The sequence below is a fragment of the Anarrhichthys ocellatus genome, unplaced genomic scaffold (genome assembly GCF_004355925.1).
Source record: "Anarrhichthys ocellatus isolate YVR2014 unplaced genomic scaffold, GSC_Weel_1.0 scaffold23, whole genome shotgun sequence".
Classification (NCBI taxonomy): Eukaryota; Metazoa; Chordata; class Actinopteri; order Perciformes; family Anarhichadidae; genus Anarrhichthys; species Anarrhichthys ocellatus.
The window spans coordinates 5,497,672-5,510,640 of NW_022280053.1; the positions used below are offsets into that span (position 1 = coordinate 5,497,672).

The 12,969-nt window shown below is 41.5% G+C and overlaps 1 protein-coding gene across 2 annotated transcripts; it reads right to left on the reverse strand.

The window, feature by feature from the left end:
* Window positions 1-209: 209 nt before the first annotated feature.
* On the reverse strand, window positions 210-11,584 carry prlra (prolactin receptor a). 2 transcript variants are annotated; one of them, XM_031860360.1, is made up of 9 exons: window positions 11,451-11,584; window positions 6,428-6,518; window positions 6,113-6,245; window positions 4,989-5,158; window positions 3,906-4,072; window positions 3,514-3,655; window positions 2,508-2,604; window positions 2,095-2,164; window positions 210-1,961 (listed from the first exon to the last, which is right to left on the reverse strand). In XM_031860360.1, exons 2-9 carry the CDS (start codon window positions 6,495-6,497, stop codon window positions 915-917), a joined length of 1,896 nt encoding a protein of 631 aa, XP_031716220.1. In that variant the 5' UTR covers window positions 6,498-6,518; window positions 11,451-11,584; the 3' UTR covers window positions 210-914. The 2 variants fall into 2 exon arrangements, with proteins under 2 accessions (XP_031716220.1, XP_031716221.1); XM_031860361.1 differs by lacking the exon at window positions 11,451-11,584 and having other exon boundaries at window positions 6,428-6,848.
* Window positions 11,585-12,969: the final 1,385 nt, after the last annotated feature.

Genomic DNA, 12,969 nt, shown 5'->3' on the forward strand with positions numbered 1-12,969 from the left:
AAAATTGTTGTTTTTTGTTCTCCCAAAAAATTCCATTATTTATTCATCTATTAAAATATTTGTGTAAAATAAACGATTACACGTTAGTATTGAAAATAAGTGTGCTACATGAGGAATAGTCATATTTGATTGTTGTTTCAAATTGCATTTTGTATATGGGTGGCTGTTTATAAAGCTAGATACATATACATGGAAAAGAGAATAAAGGGTAAAACACAGCCATTTATCATTGCTAAATAACAGAGGACGAATTGGCCAAACAAGTATCATGACACTATTTTCCTATTCAAATGTTCTGCGCCATGAATTTGCTTAACTTTTAGCTGAGGTGAGGAAATCAAATATATGTTTATCTTTCAACTTTAACAATATTTGTATGGAGCCTCTACAGAATAATGCATGTACTAGTACTTGAATTGAAACTGTTGTTGCAGTACCCCGTATTGTTTTTAACATGTAATGTTCAGGGAGCAGAGAAAATATGCACAAACAAATTTTAAACAAAACTAAAATATTTTATGTTCAAGCTTTCTGCCATTTTGATTTTACACAAATAATTTTAACTCATTCTCACATTACAACAGCATTGATCAATATATTTCACGAAAGGCATTAAAAAAAGTTAATGAAACATTCCTGCGAGAAAGATTTATGAAATATAAATACATATAATTAATCATAATGACAGCATATGGTAACACACAATGTATACAATCAATCATTCTTCATCAAGTTGAATGAATATTATTATTTATATCATTCAATCAAATTATTTTGGATTCTCAAAACGTGTAACTGCAGTGTAATCAGAGAAAATACGTCTCACACATGAGAGTCAGTGTTTTTTTGTTTTAGTCCCGGCCTAAAACAGGTCTTGCAGTGTCCCAGACTTACCAGTTGGGCTTACGGGACACCTAACAAGTGTGCAGTGTGCACATGGTGGCAGAGTCAACATAGCCATTCACTATCGGGGCCATTTCGTCCTGTACCGGCATGGCAGTGTAAATGCAGGCTGAAGGCTTCCGCGTATTGCTAACTGTGTTCAATGTGTGGCAGTTCCCTGTCCCTTCATTCGTCTCCTGGTCCACACAAGGGCACCTGTCCTCTTCCATCCCCTCTCTCTGGAGCAGCAATACGTTGTCACTGTCCACCCCCTTCACCTTGCTGTAGACCTCCCCCTGGGGCACCTGGAAGCAGCCCTCCATGCGGCCGCAGCCCGACACAACGGGCTGGAGAAGCACCATATCCTCGTTGTTGACCCTTTGGACTTCGACGTACTCGGTGGTGTGGAGAGCGGGTGACCGCAGACCAGCAGGTGCCCGCTTGAGGCCGATGCTGGATATGTTGACGTCGCTGTGGGCCTCGAGTTTTCGGGAGACCAGCGTCTGGGGAGTGAGCAGGTGAGGCTGCTTGCCGCTCAAGCAAAAATCCCAGTAGCTCTTTCCGAGAGCCTCCTTGGCGCTGTGGAGGTAGGAGGACGTGGAGAGGGAATGCTGTTTCGCCATCTGAAGTGAGCTCTGTTGGTCCAGTGGGCTTGGGCTGTACCAGGGCAGTGGAGAAAACACAGAGGGCCAGGTCTTCACCCTCCCACTGGACATGTCAGCGCTAACCACGTCTCCGTGGGCATAGGTCAACACATCCTTCAGGCGCCTCTGTGCCTCAGTCCTTATCTGACTGCATCCCTGATCTGTTTGCCTCCTTTCCTCCTTTGCCTCCCCGCACTTATCCATCAGCAGAGTGTGGCTGTCGCAGCTGCCTCGGCCGGAGTCGCTGTCAGATGTGGAGCTCTCTGATTTGAGGCAACCATGATGTAGATCCTTGCTTTCCTCCAGCACCAGCTCCTGCTCCCCGGGGACATAAACCTCTAAGTACTCCACCAGCAAGTCCTCGTCATTAGAAGATGCTGTCGGAGGGAAGTCAGGCATCACCAGTGCACTGAAGATCTCGTTAGATTTGCCATTCTACACACAAAGAGGAATATTCAGTTACAGAAAAGTAGCGATACAATCAGTCAGAAGTAACTTTTCTAATTCAAAAATGATTATTTGGAGAGTTTTTTAAGTCAAAACATTGTTCTATATGTAGCTGCTTTACCTTGAGAAGCTGCTTATCAAATCCTTTAATCTTAGGACCAGGGACGGGTGGCAGAATACAATGCTTCAGACTTCACAAATGAAAAAAAAAAGGAGATCTATGTCAGGGCTCGTGAGAAGCAGATGAAAATAAATAAATCAACACTTCTTTTGTTGTGTACTATATAAACCCAGAGTATTATTTTATGACCATAACATTTTGTAATTAAACTGTTTCAGTGTAAGATTTTCATTATGTTGTAATAACAAAATTATCATTTAGTTGCCAATAATAGGAAATAAATACAAATAACAACTGTTACAAATGACAATAACATTGGTGCTGCTCTGGACCTCTGTTGCGTAAAACATGTCACATGTATTCGTATTACAAAAAAAACACATTGCATCAAAAATTCATGACCATTGTCTTACTTGTGTCTGTTCATGTGTAGCAACCACACGAGGATGAGGAAGGTAAAGGCAGAAAAGACCGTTATGAGGATCCATGCTGACTTCTCTCGATGAAAATCTGTAAGACACAACACAGCACTGTGAGTGTCTTGTTATATTTCTTCCTATGGTGGTTATTATTACTGGATATTAGAGGAGTATGTATCCCATTAGCATTAGTCAAAGGAATAATTCACATTTTGAGAAATGTGTCAGATCAGAGCATCTGTCTGTTCATTAAAGGACTGAATTCAGGATATAATTAGCTTAACTTAGCATAAAGACAGGGGAACAGATGTTTTTTTAACTTTGGCGACAGCCAGGCTTGTCCTTTCCCACAGTTTCCAGTCTATATGCTAAGCTAAGCTAACCATCTCCTGGCTGTAGCTTCAGTTGTGGTTTTTGGGTTTTGTTGAGTTTATTTCCTGTTTTATGTTGAAGTTCCCTGCCTCTTATGTCCTTTGTTTTACTTCCTGTCTTTGTCTTGTTCCCACCTGTTTTACACCACACCTGTGCGTCATTAATTGATTAGCCTCTTGTGTATTAGTCCGTGTGTCATTGTAAGGTTGTCTGCCTTTGTTTGCTGATGTCTACGTTCCTGCGTTTGTCCCTCATGTTCCTAGTTTGATTTCCTGCCCACTTACTGGTTTGCCTTCAGTTTGGTTCTTGTTGTTTGTACTTTTATTTGCCTCAGTTTCTTGTCGGTTTTGCCCATTGTACCAGCTTTTGTTATTACAGCTCGCTTTCTGTTCAATTCAACCTGCCTGCCTCGAGTCCTTCATTCGGGTCCTCCTTTTGATCTGACATGCGTGACAGCTTCATACTTAACAGACAGGGTTGAGTGGTACTATTCAATGCATCGGACTCTCGGCAAGGAAGTGAATATGCGAATTTCTCAAAATCTTGCACCATTCCTTCAATAAATGCATTATATCCTATTAAAAATAATGTGTATTATACTGTACATAGTCGTGTATAGATGTCTTACAGTCAGGAACTTTGATGTAGGAAGTGGAACTCCATTCACTCCAAAAGCCATGGTCAGGTTTACAGCGCACCTCTACAAGGTATTTACCACCTGACCGCAGGCTGAAAATGTTAAACATCTTCTGCTGGCCAGCAAGGTGCATCTGGAAATAAACACACACAGTTAACACAATGTGAGCGGTTATGCAGTCCAGTCGGCCCTCCAAATTGTCAACATTATAAATGTTATATAGCAAATGATTTAATGAGAAAATGAATCCCTTGGTAAAACATTTTTGAGGGTGAGGTTAAAGAAGACGTTTTAAAGGGTAAATTTAACAGCAGGGCAGTTCATTACCAGAGGACTGAACATTTTTACCACCGGTCCACTCCCTTGGACGATGAAGTACGTACCTCCCAGTCATTCTCCTCCTCCAACTTGACGCGGAGCTCGTAGATGAGAGTGATCCAACCCGAGCGGGTGTCAGCCTTATGTGGCGGTTCCCATGACACACGGAGGAAGGGCCAGCCCTTGTCCTCCATTACAGTCACTGTTACCTTCTCTGGAGGATTAGGCTTGACTGGAGGGGGGGAGAGAGACAATGTGAATGAGAGTGGATGTGTTTTGTGTGTGTGTGAAACTGAGAGGGATGAAGAGAAAAATAATTGAAGTTGATAATATTGCTCATAACACAGTAATAGAATAGGAGCCGACTGTGTAAGGAGTGTCCCCTGTAGACAGGAGTGTGTGCATGTCTCTTTCTCTTTGTAATAGTAAACCAATGCACACCTCCAGCGGAGGAACACTGTCATTGCAGCAGTGACTTTACAAATATTTGTTGAAGCAAATGTTAATGTTCAGGCTTTAAGTTATCTTTTTGGAGACACAAAGTTGACAATGACGAAACACAATAAAAGGTTGTGACTGATACCAACCAAATAAATTTAACTATTAAAGAGGAAGAGGAGCACTTTTATATAAGCAGCCTGAAGGGCAAGGAGGGTACTTTGTGTCTTTTTAATTCTTTACGCTCCCTTTTGGATATTTCATGAACAACATGCTTTTTTTCAACATGACAGAGACTCCACACCTCGTACAATATTCATATATTGTTATATAATATGAAGTAGAGTTGCCCAATATTCAAATTGAATCAGATGTCAGATGAAAGAAAATGGATGGAATCATTCAACATGTTTCTTGTCATCAATAAATTCCATGAAAAGACCAAAACCAGCGAGTTAGTTCATCTCTCAATACATTCAAATATCCTTATCCTGTCTATGGCCTTTATCCTCATGCCTCATTTGCTATTACTTTTACTATAACTTTTTTTGAGGGCTAAGTAATTTCCTTAAACAGGGGGACCCTATTGATTTCATAACGCGTCATTAAAAGAGGAAAAATAAGTTTTAGCCACGGATTAATGCGTATTTGGTGCTCTGGTGAGTATTTCCACCAGCAATTGTATATGTTGCATTTGTAAATTTCCTTACCAATGTACACCACATCTATTTCCACAGGGTCCGAGAAGACCCTGCCCAGGGCGTTGGTGGCCACTACTGTGATGTTGTAGTTGACCCAGATGGATGTGTCCTTCTTGTTAAAGAAGCAGGAGTTCTCTCCAGCTGTGTGGTAGTCCGGGCACTCGTACACTGTCTCAGAGCTGCAAGAGAGGCAGGGGAACAGCATGTCATTGCGTTTGTACTGTGCTCCACTGTTACATTTCCTAAGAACAGCATGCGCTCTTCATGCTACATTTCCTCAAACTCTGTGTATGTGTAAGATAACTGGGTTGCCATGTTTTTGTGAATTGCAGGCAGAAATGGAAGAAAACGTTCTGAGCCATGAAGTGCATCAAAACATAATAATTCCTGTTATTTCCTTCTTATTTCCTATACTCTCCATTAGCCCTTTTTGTTATCTGTACTCTTTTTATGTTGTCCTTTGATGCCTGCAGCTCGTGTATTATTGGGTTTGCGTCTTCTTCTTCAGGTCACTGTCAGAAGCTACACAACCGTCTTTCGTACTACAGCTTTTTTCTCATCTTCTTTTCTTTCCAAGAGGACATGGAAGTAGCTTCGCTGACGTGCTGTGTATGAGCATCTGGCCCCCGTTACGGACACTTAGCTTTCAAATTCCAGTGGACCTGGTTCCTCTTATGAACACAGCTGGGAATGTCTATGTTTAGAAAGCTAGAGGATTGTGTCATTGCTGTTGGCGTTGATTGGTCAGAGGATCTGTAAAGTAGAGGGAAGATCTCGGAAAGATGGTTTAAGCCTCTGCATGCATTACGTTCACCCAGTGGTGAAGTGAAAGGAAGTAGCTGGCGGCTACTCTGAGGATGGTGTATAGTAGAATAAATCCTCCCCAGTCCAATGGCAAAGGTAGCCAGTGACCCGAACCAGGTAGGCAGCTCACTAAATAACTGCTTTCAAGACATCCAATTGTGTTTTCTGCAATTGCTGCAATGACAATAAGTTCTATTACTCTTCTATGTGGATGTGACGTCCTCATCTTTGCTGACAAAATCAGACCTGCTGCTGAATTCTACATTAGACTTCTCTCTTGATGATGAACAATACATCCTTGTCACTGCATGTAGTCGGAAGCCACTAACCTTTCTTTGCGATAGTACAGTGCGTGGGTAGTGGGCAGTCCCCCGTCAGAGCCGGGCTTCCACCAGCAGGTGAAGGTCTCTTTTTCAGGAGAACGACAGCTGGTGAGTGCGGGCTTCCCTGGCGGGCTGTGTACTAAAGACAAACAGGGAAAAGAGGAAATGAAAGCAGTGCTAATTATATAACAATATAAAGAACGACAGATGTGGATTTACAATGATGTTTATAAAACCACAAAAATATCCACAGAAAAACAACACCATTGCTTGTCATATTGTGCAGCTCTGGTTTCTGTGCTTCTACATCTAGACACTTACGATTTCCCGTTGAATGCGCCGTGAAGAACAGCAGCAACACCAGCAGGATGACTTCAATGACTTTCCTCATTATGGCTCCTCAAAGCCTTTGCTGTTGGATGGGGAAAACATAAATACAAAATGACAGGTGAGTGTGGGGGTTAGTCAGACAAATCATGTTAGCCACGTTCGATGCTATCCATCACAACAGCAGAACTGCACATCTTGTGTTGAGTCACAACACACTTTGAAGGAAAACTGCCCGCTGTAGCTGAGATGTTTTCTTATTGTCACACACCTTGCTTGAGCGTTAAGTCATACGTGTAACACTTCAATTAATTAAAATCCCCTGAAGACATAATTAGGAAGAGATAATGTAGAAGGATGCCATCCGCAAGTGAACTGTTCAGAAAATTGGATACAATACTTCTGAGATCGTTTTATGCTTCAGCAGGGATACCGAATATAATTCAAACACAATTTGTTTGAGAACAGAACATTCATGTCTTAAACTGATTAATTATGTTACTGTTAAATGAAACCCAATAGGACTATAGAACGTTAAATATGGCGAACTGAAAGAAAATCTCCTATCAACGATGTCTGCAGTTTCACTAAGGATTAAAAAACATCCTCTCCGTTTCTGTCTACCTCTACCAGCTGGCACATGCAGCGTGACTGATTGCATAAGTTCAGGCTGTTGCCTCAACAACAGAGACACACAGCGGTAGAGTGGTGTGCCCGACTCCCATTCGCATGACTTGGAAATCTGCAATTCCCTAGCCATGTGCAGATGTTTGAGCTATTACCGAACCCATGGGGCCGACTGGGAGGGGGGGGGGGGGGATTTGACCTCTTGACTCGCTTTACTCCATTGACGCAAGGAAAAAGCTATATAGGCATGCATGCTCCCATTCTGACATCACACATACTGCCTTCAAGATGATCTGCCTTCCCACACCCAGCCTTATGAACCTCGGAGCCATTACATGAGTAGCACGCACGATAGCAAATGGCAGCGATCACTTCATTCTGAAATTAAATAAAGTTTAGTCTAAATAAATACTATTATATGCAAATTACTCCTCTCTATAACACCCCCAATGTATAAGGCAATCAAAAAAAAAAAAAACAAAACATGGAAAACTGATGCAAAAAATGTCTGAAGGCACAGGTACCAGGAACTGGAACATAAGAAATGAATTTCGCAACAGACATTTTCGTCAGGCTTTTCTAGTGTTCATTCCCCACCCACACGACCATCTGTGTGCTCCCACAGGCCTTACATGCAGTGACATGGCACCACACGTTTCTTTTTGGTTATGATTTTTCCCCTGTGCACACTTTAACACGATATACAGTGAGCTGTATGTAATATTTTGAAGAATGTCAGTTGGAAAATAGTGGCGCACACTCTGGCTCAAAATGCATTTATTTTAGTCTGATGACGTTTCAGCCCTCAGGCCATTTTCAAGCTCAACATTGAGAATGTCAACACATCACCTTGACTTCTTGCCAAGTATCTTGGTGAGTTGACACTGTGTGCATTTTACGAGCCGATGGGCCTCATGGAGGTAGCGATGCACAAACGAATTTCCTCATGTTTTTGTTCTTATTCTGTTAGTACCCATTGATTGGATTCACCAATTTTTTCCTATTTTCGCTCTTTTCTTAGGTAAGAGAAAATATCTAATTTTACAGTCCACAGTTTGTTTGTCAACGCAAGAATGTAGAAATTTGACTTCAATAACAGGCTCCAAGATTGGTCAGGTTTTCTACTTTTACAGTGTCTTTGCGGGCAGCATGGCTTCAAGACGTTACACTTCCTTAATATCATAAAGACTGTCGTCAAGTGACTGTTACCAACTGTTTTTTACGGTGCCTAAATATCAATAACGTCACCATGATCTGATAATTGGCATTAAGGTCAAGGCATTGGATTAGCCTCCTGCTGCATATAGCCTTCTTACGTAACCAGTAGCCCAAACTGAATAAGCTGCTAAGCTGGGAAAGCGCTGGCCAACAGTGAGAAGCTCCTCCCTCACAGATAATAATGGCCTGGACTTTTCTCGGTTTTACCTCAGGAGACACTTTTAATGTAATGTACATCCGTCCACCGTTACGCTCATCATAGAATGCCAACTTACATTTAACTGCTTGTTTGCTGACGCACTGTTCAGCATGGTGACCTTATGTACTGCACAGATAAAATGACAAATATACACTTGAGAAAATGACATACAAGCAAACAACATTTAAGGTAAATATGTAAAATGTTTTGAAATTGAGCACAATCTCTACTGCAGATGAATAATGCACCAGAAGTGTAACTGTATGATCTATAAATTCACTAAAAAACTAAAAAAGAATATGAAATGAGTCAGTCAGGTCATCCTAAGACCTAAAGTCAGACGGGTGATTATGAGTAATTTACAACTTGTGTTCGTCAGCTGCCTCTCAATGTCAAAAGGGGTGGAGAGGACGTGCCAAATGACATGTTAAGGTAAAACAGTGAGCCGTGAGGAAAGAAGATCCCCACGGGGCATGGTTGTACGCCAGCACACCTTTGCAAATAGGGAATGTTTTTTTCTCGTTCACCGAAAGACACACCTGAGCACCACAAAAGCAGAACTACAGGAGTCCTGTTTCCAAAGATACAATATTTCCTCAATGATTTACTGCACGGTCACGTGATTCGGTTTCACACAGGAGATCAGCAGGTTTGGCATGTCAGAAATGTGGCTTGACGAAACAATTACTCGAGTATCTATCCTCTTATAAGCAAATATAGATAGTGTAGGTTACAATCAGTAAATGTATCCACGAATTAAAGGAATATGTAAAGAATATTCCAGGCATAACTCACACTGCTTTCATATCATAACGTCGGCCTGTACTCCTGCTCAGACTGAAGCGGAGTAAACACTTCCAGGAACTATAAAAAACAGGTTTGTTCATCAACACCCACGACTTTCTAGGAACTTTTTCTTTTCTTACCGGGGCATTCAAGGAAAAAGACCAACAGAAAACAAGACGTAAAACTTGAAGTTGCTGTGTACATTTTAAGGAGATGAACACTTGATTTTAATGAACCCATGGTTGAACTTTTAGTCATACTACTGGTGGATACTGAATACTGTCTGACACAACCTAGGAGTAGTATGATGACAATATAAGATCCCAGTTTAATACCAGTTGATATGTAGTTTCAGGTGACGTCTGTAATCCTTCATCTTTTGCTCCGTAAAAAATTAAATTTCACCGCAAAAACATAGTTGGAGATATCCTCCACTGTACAGGCAGGGTTCAAAATGCACCGAGACTGAGCTCAAAGAACAGCTCTGTGACACACATTCTGCATACAAAGACACAAGCACAAGCATGTAAGCGGTGCACACGCATGTACGCGGTGCACATGCATGGTGGTGCTCACTTACACATAAACAGCCATGTGCATGTGACTGCATTCATGAATAAACGATCCCCAGAGTGCATTTATGTCAACTACAGACAATAAAACTAAACACAAATCATCCGTCACCTATTTCCGCAATGTTCCACTTAAAGTTACTGCAACCCTTCTTTCTTCATTGTTGTTGTTCATTCATTGTACTTCCTCTATTGTCTTGGCCAGCCTGTATCCTGTGCCCTTCTGTGTTCTTTGAAGCACTCATGCAGAGAAAAAAAAAATGGATTTCAAGGACAGCAGATGACACACCCTTTCCCTACCTGCAGCAATAATGACGTCACTGACTGGGCAATAATCCGTGTTTATAGAAGACCAATACAGCTCAACATGATGAATTGAACATCTGATTTCTCCTGACATAGCTGGGGTGTCAGGGATAGTAAGTGGCTCTGCCAGGATACGATTGCAGCCGCAGGTATGTGGTGGGTGCAATAACATCCCTACTCACCTCCATCTGGTTTGTCTTCACAAATGGAAAACATTGAGTGTGATAGTTGTTTGATTACAATCATTTTGGGAGAGTGCATTAGTAAGTACCTGCCTTACATAATAAAGTTGTGAAGAGAATTTATTATCGCGAGTCACCACTTATTTTACCGATTTCTGTGTGCGCTACAGCAGCAGCAGCACCAACCACTACAATGAAGCTTGCAGGTTCCAATCCAGCCAATGCAAACACAGGTATGATATGTGTCACATGATATGGGCTCGGCATCACCTGTACGGAGCATATTCATATTGCAGTACACTTTATCTAATTTCAAAACATGGGCACAAGCAAATCTACAGCTGCAGGTAGCAAACAAAACTGCAGGACTAACAGTGGAAAGAGTCAGTAAACTGTAGCCACCTGAAATTGTAATCCGATATTAAGTTGATCAGCTTGCTATAATGGCCAACAGCCTCTTTAACCTCTTCTTACCCAGAGCAGGAGCAGATCATGACCCTAGAAATCCCATTAGACTGCTGACACCCCAGCATCATCATCCTCCTACGCTGAAGGAAATAACCTGCCAACCAGTCAGCTGTCAGCAAGGGAACACGTCTTCATCCAGAGGGGCACAAAAATAATATAAACTCATTTGTAGATAACTTGTTGATAAACTGTATTGCTATTTCCCTCTGAATTACTTGAATGCGATGTCAGTAGGACAATTAAAAAAGTCGTTGTGTGTGCACAAAAAGTGCTTTACAAATGAGGTCTGACTGATTGATGTTTGCAAGCCACATAGATTCAATTTGGCTTCAGGCAAAACCACATGATCTGGAAAAACGTCACTCTCAAAGGCTGACATCCAAGAATGCTTTTTCATCTCGATCTCAGCTAATAATGAACTATTTAACATTTCTGCAAGCATCAACAAGTTTGATCTTCTCTCTTCTTTATTTTGTGTGACAGATTTTTATATTATTTTGGCAAATGAACACAAACACACACACACACACACACACACACACACACACACACACGCACACGCACACACACAATAAGTGCAGTGACCTCTACGTGCTCCCGGCCTCTACCTGGTCCTGATGATACATTAATCTGTCCTGAGAAGTAAATTGATGTCTTACCAGCATCTGAGAGGAGTTTTCAGTCTCTCGCCCGGAGCCTTAGCCGTGGTGACTCCTGTGCCGGCTCCCAGAAGAGCGCACGTACCGGCTTGTATTGCTTGGATGACAGCGAACAAGCCGTATAAACCGGATGCTCCGTGCCGCCGGCGAGGTAATCGCAACATCAACTCTCCAGTCTCTCTGATCCTGAGGAGGGCGGGGCCGAGGAGCACCCCCCGCCCCCATGTAAACCCCGCCCACGGCTCGGCTTGCCATCGTTGCCACGGACCAAGGTGATGGTCGAGGTGAGTTTGACATCAGCAGAAGCTCCCCAGAGGCGTCACCAGTTACATTTAAAACTTCAATATCCAATTCTGGTCATGGAAATAGATTTGTTTTGTTACTGCCCAATCTATATTACGTAATGTTTGCGTAACTCAATTTTCAATTCAAATAGCTTTATTGGCATGAACAAAAACATGTTGCCAAAGCAGTTTACAGAAGATGTATTACTAACTACACAGGTGTGAAGTTTTAAATGCACAGGTTTTTATATAATACTGATATCGTCCAGTCTTTAGCACAAAGCACTGGAGTTTTGTAGAGTTTAATTATTAAAAAAAATACTTTAAAAATCCCTAATTTGGAGGATCTGTAGTATATACTGTAGCTGCCTGAGGTGCTGTTCTTTCAACTATTCTCTTCTGGTAAGTTTGTTATTCTCTTCTCTCCCTCTTCCTCTCTCTCAGTCTGTGTGTGTGTGTGTGTGTGTGTGTGTGTGTGTGTGTGTGTGTGTGTTACAGTAAAGGATCGTGTTACAGCGGTTGTGGTTAAGGTAACTCTCCAGGAAATGAATGACAGTCAATGCAATATCTTCCTCGATGACAAAAACAAGAGAGACACATACCTCTACTCCAAAGAAGCATTCTTTCAAAAACGTAAACACATTGTCTCACTATCTGTTATTGGCTAATAATACATATGTTATGAAATTCCGTGTTTGCAGACTTAAAACTATTGCTCTGCAGTAGACTAAATGATTAACACACAGAGAAACATAAATCCTTTTGAAGAAAGACACAGCCATATTTGATAACTTTTACAACAGGATTAAAGCCAGACCATGATGTTCCCACTGAACAGAGTGTACGAGTATGAAGCTGTCTTTGCCCTGAACAGGACTAAACAGGTAACGCAGGGAAAAAGTATGTCTAGATGTGTGGGTGGCACCACATGGAAATTCCTGACAAGTGGTACTAGTATAATATAGTATAGTACAAGTATATAGTAATATGACTAGTATAGATGCATCATGTGGGCCTGGCATTAAAATGGAGGAAGTGTTCGGATCCGTTAAGTAAAAATGTAAAAAGTAAAACTCCTAACTCACTAACTTAAGTAAGTGTTATCATCAAAATGTATGTTCCAAAATTCTAAGCACTCAAATACCCCTTGGTCGTAGTAAGATGTCATATGAAGTTGCATAAAAGGGAAATATTCAAGTAAAATATAAGCACTTCAAATTTATACTCGAGTACAG

Excerpts from the sequence above, each read along its gene's own strand:
- prlra (XM_031860360.1), bottom strand. The coding sequence starts at position 6,497 with ATGAGGAAAGTCATTGAAGTCATCCTGCTGGTGTTGCTGCTGTTCTTC. Across the intron at positions 5,159-6,112 it reads CTGTACTATCGCAAAGAAAG|CTCTGAGACAGTGTACGAGT; the intron begins GTTAGTGGCTTC and ends CCTCTCTTGCAG. Across the intron at positions 1,962-2,094 it reads TTGATAAGCAGCTTCTCAAG|AATGGCAAATCTAACGAGAT; the intron begins GTAAAGCAGCTA and ends CTTTGTGTGTAG.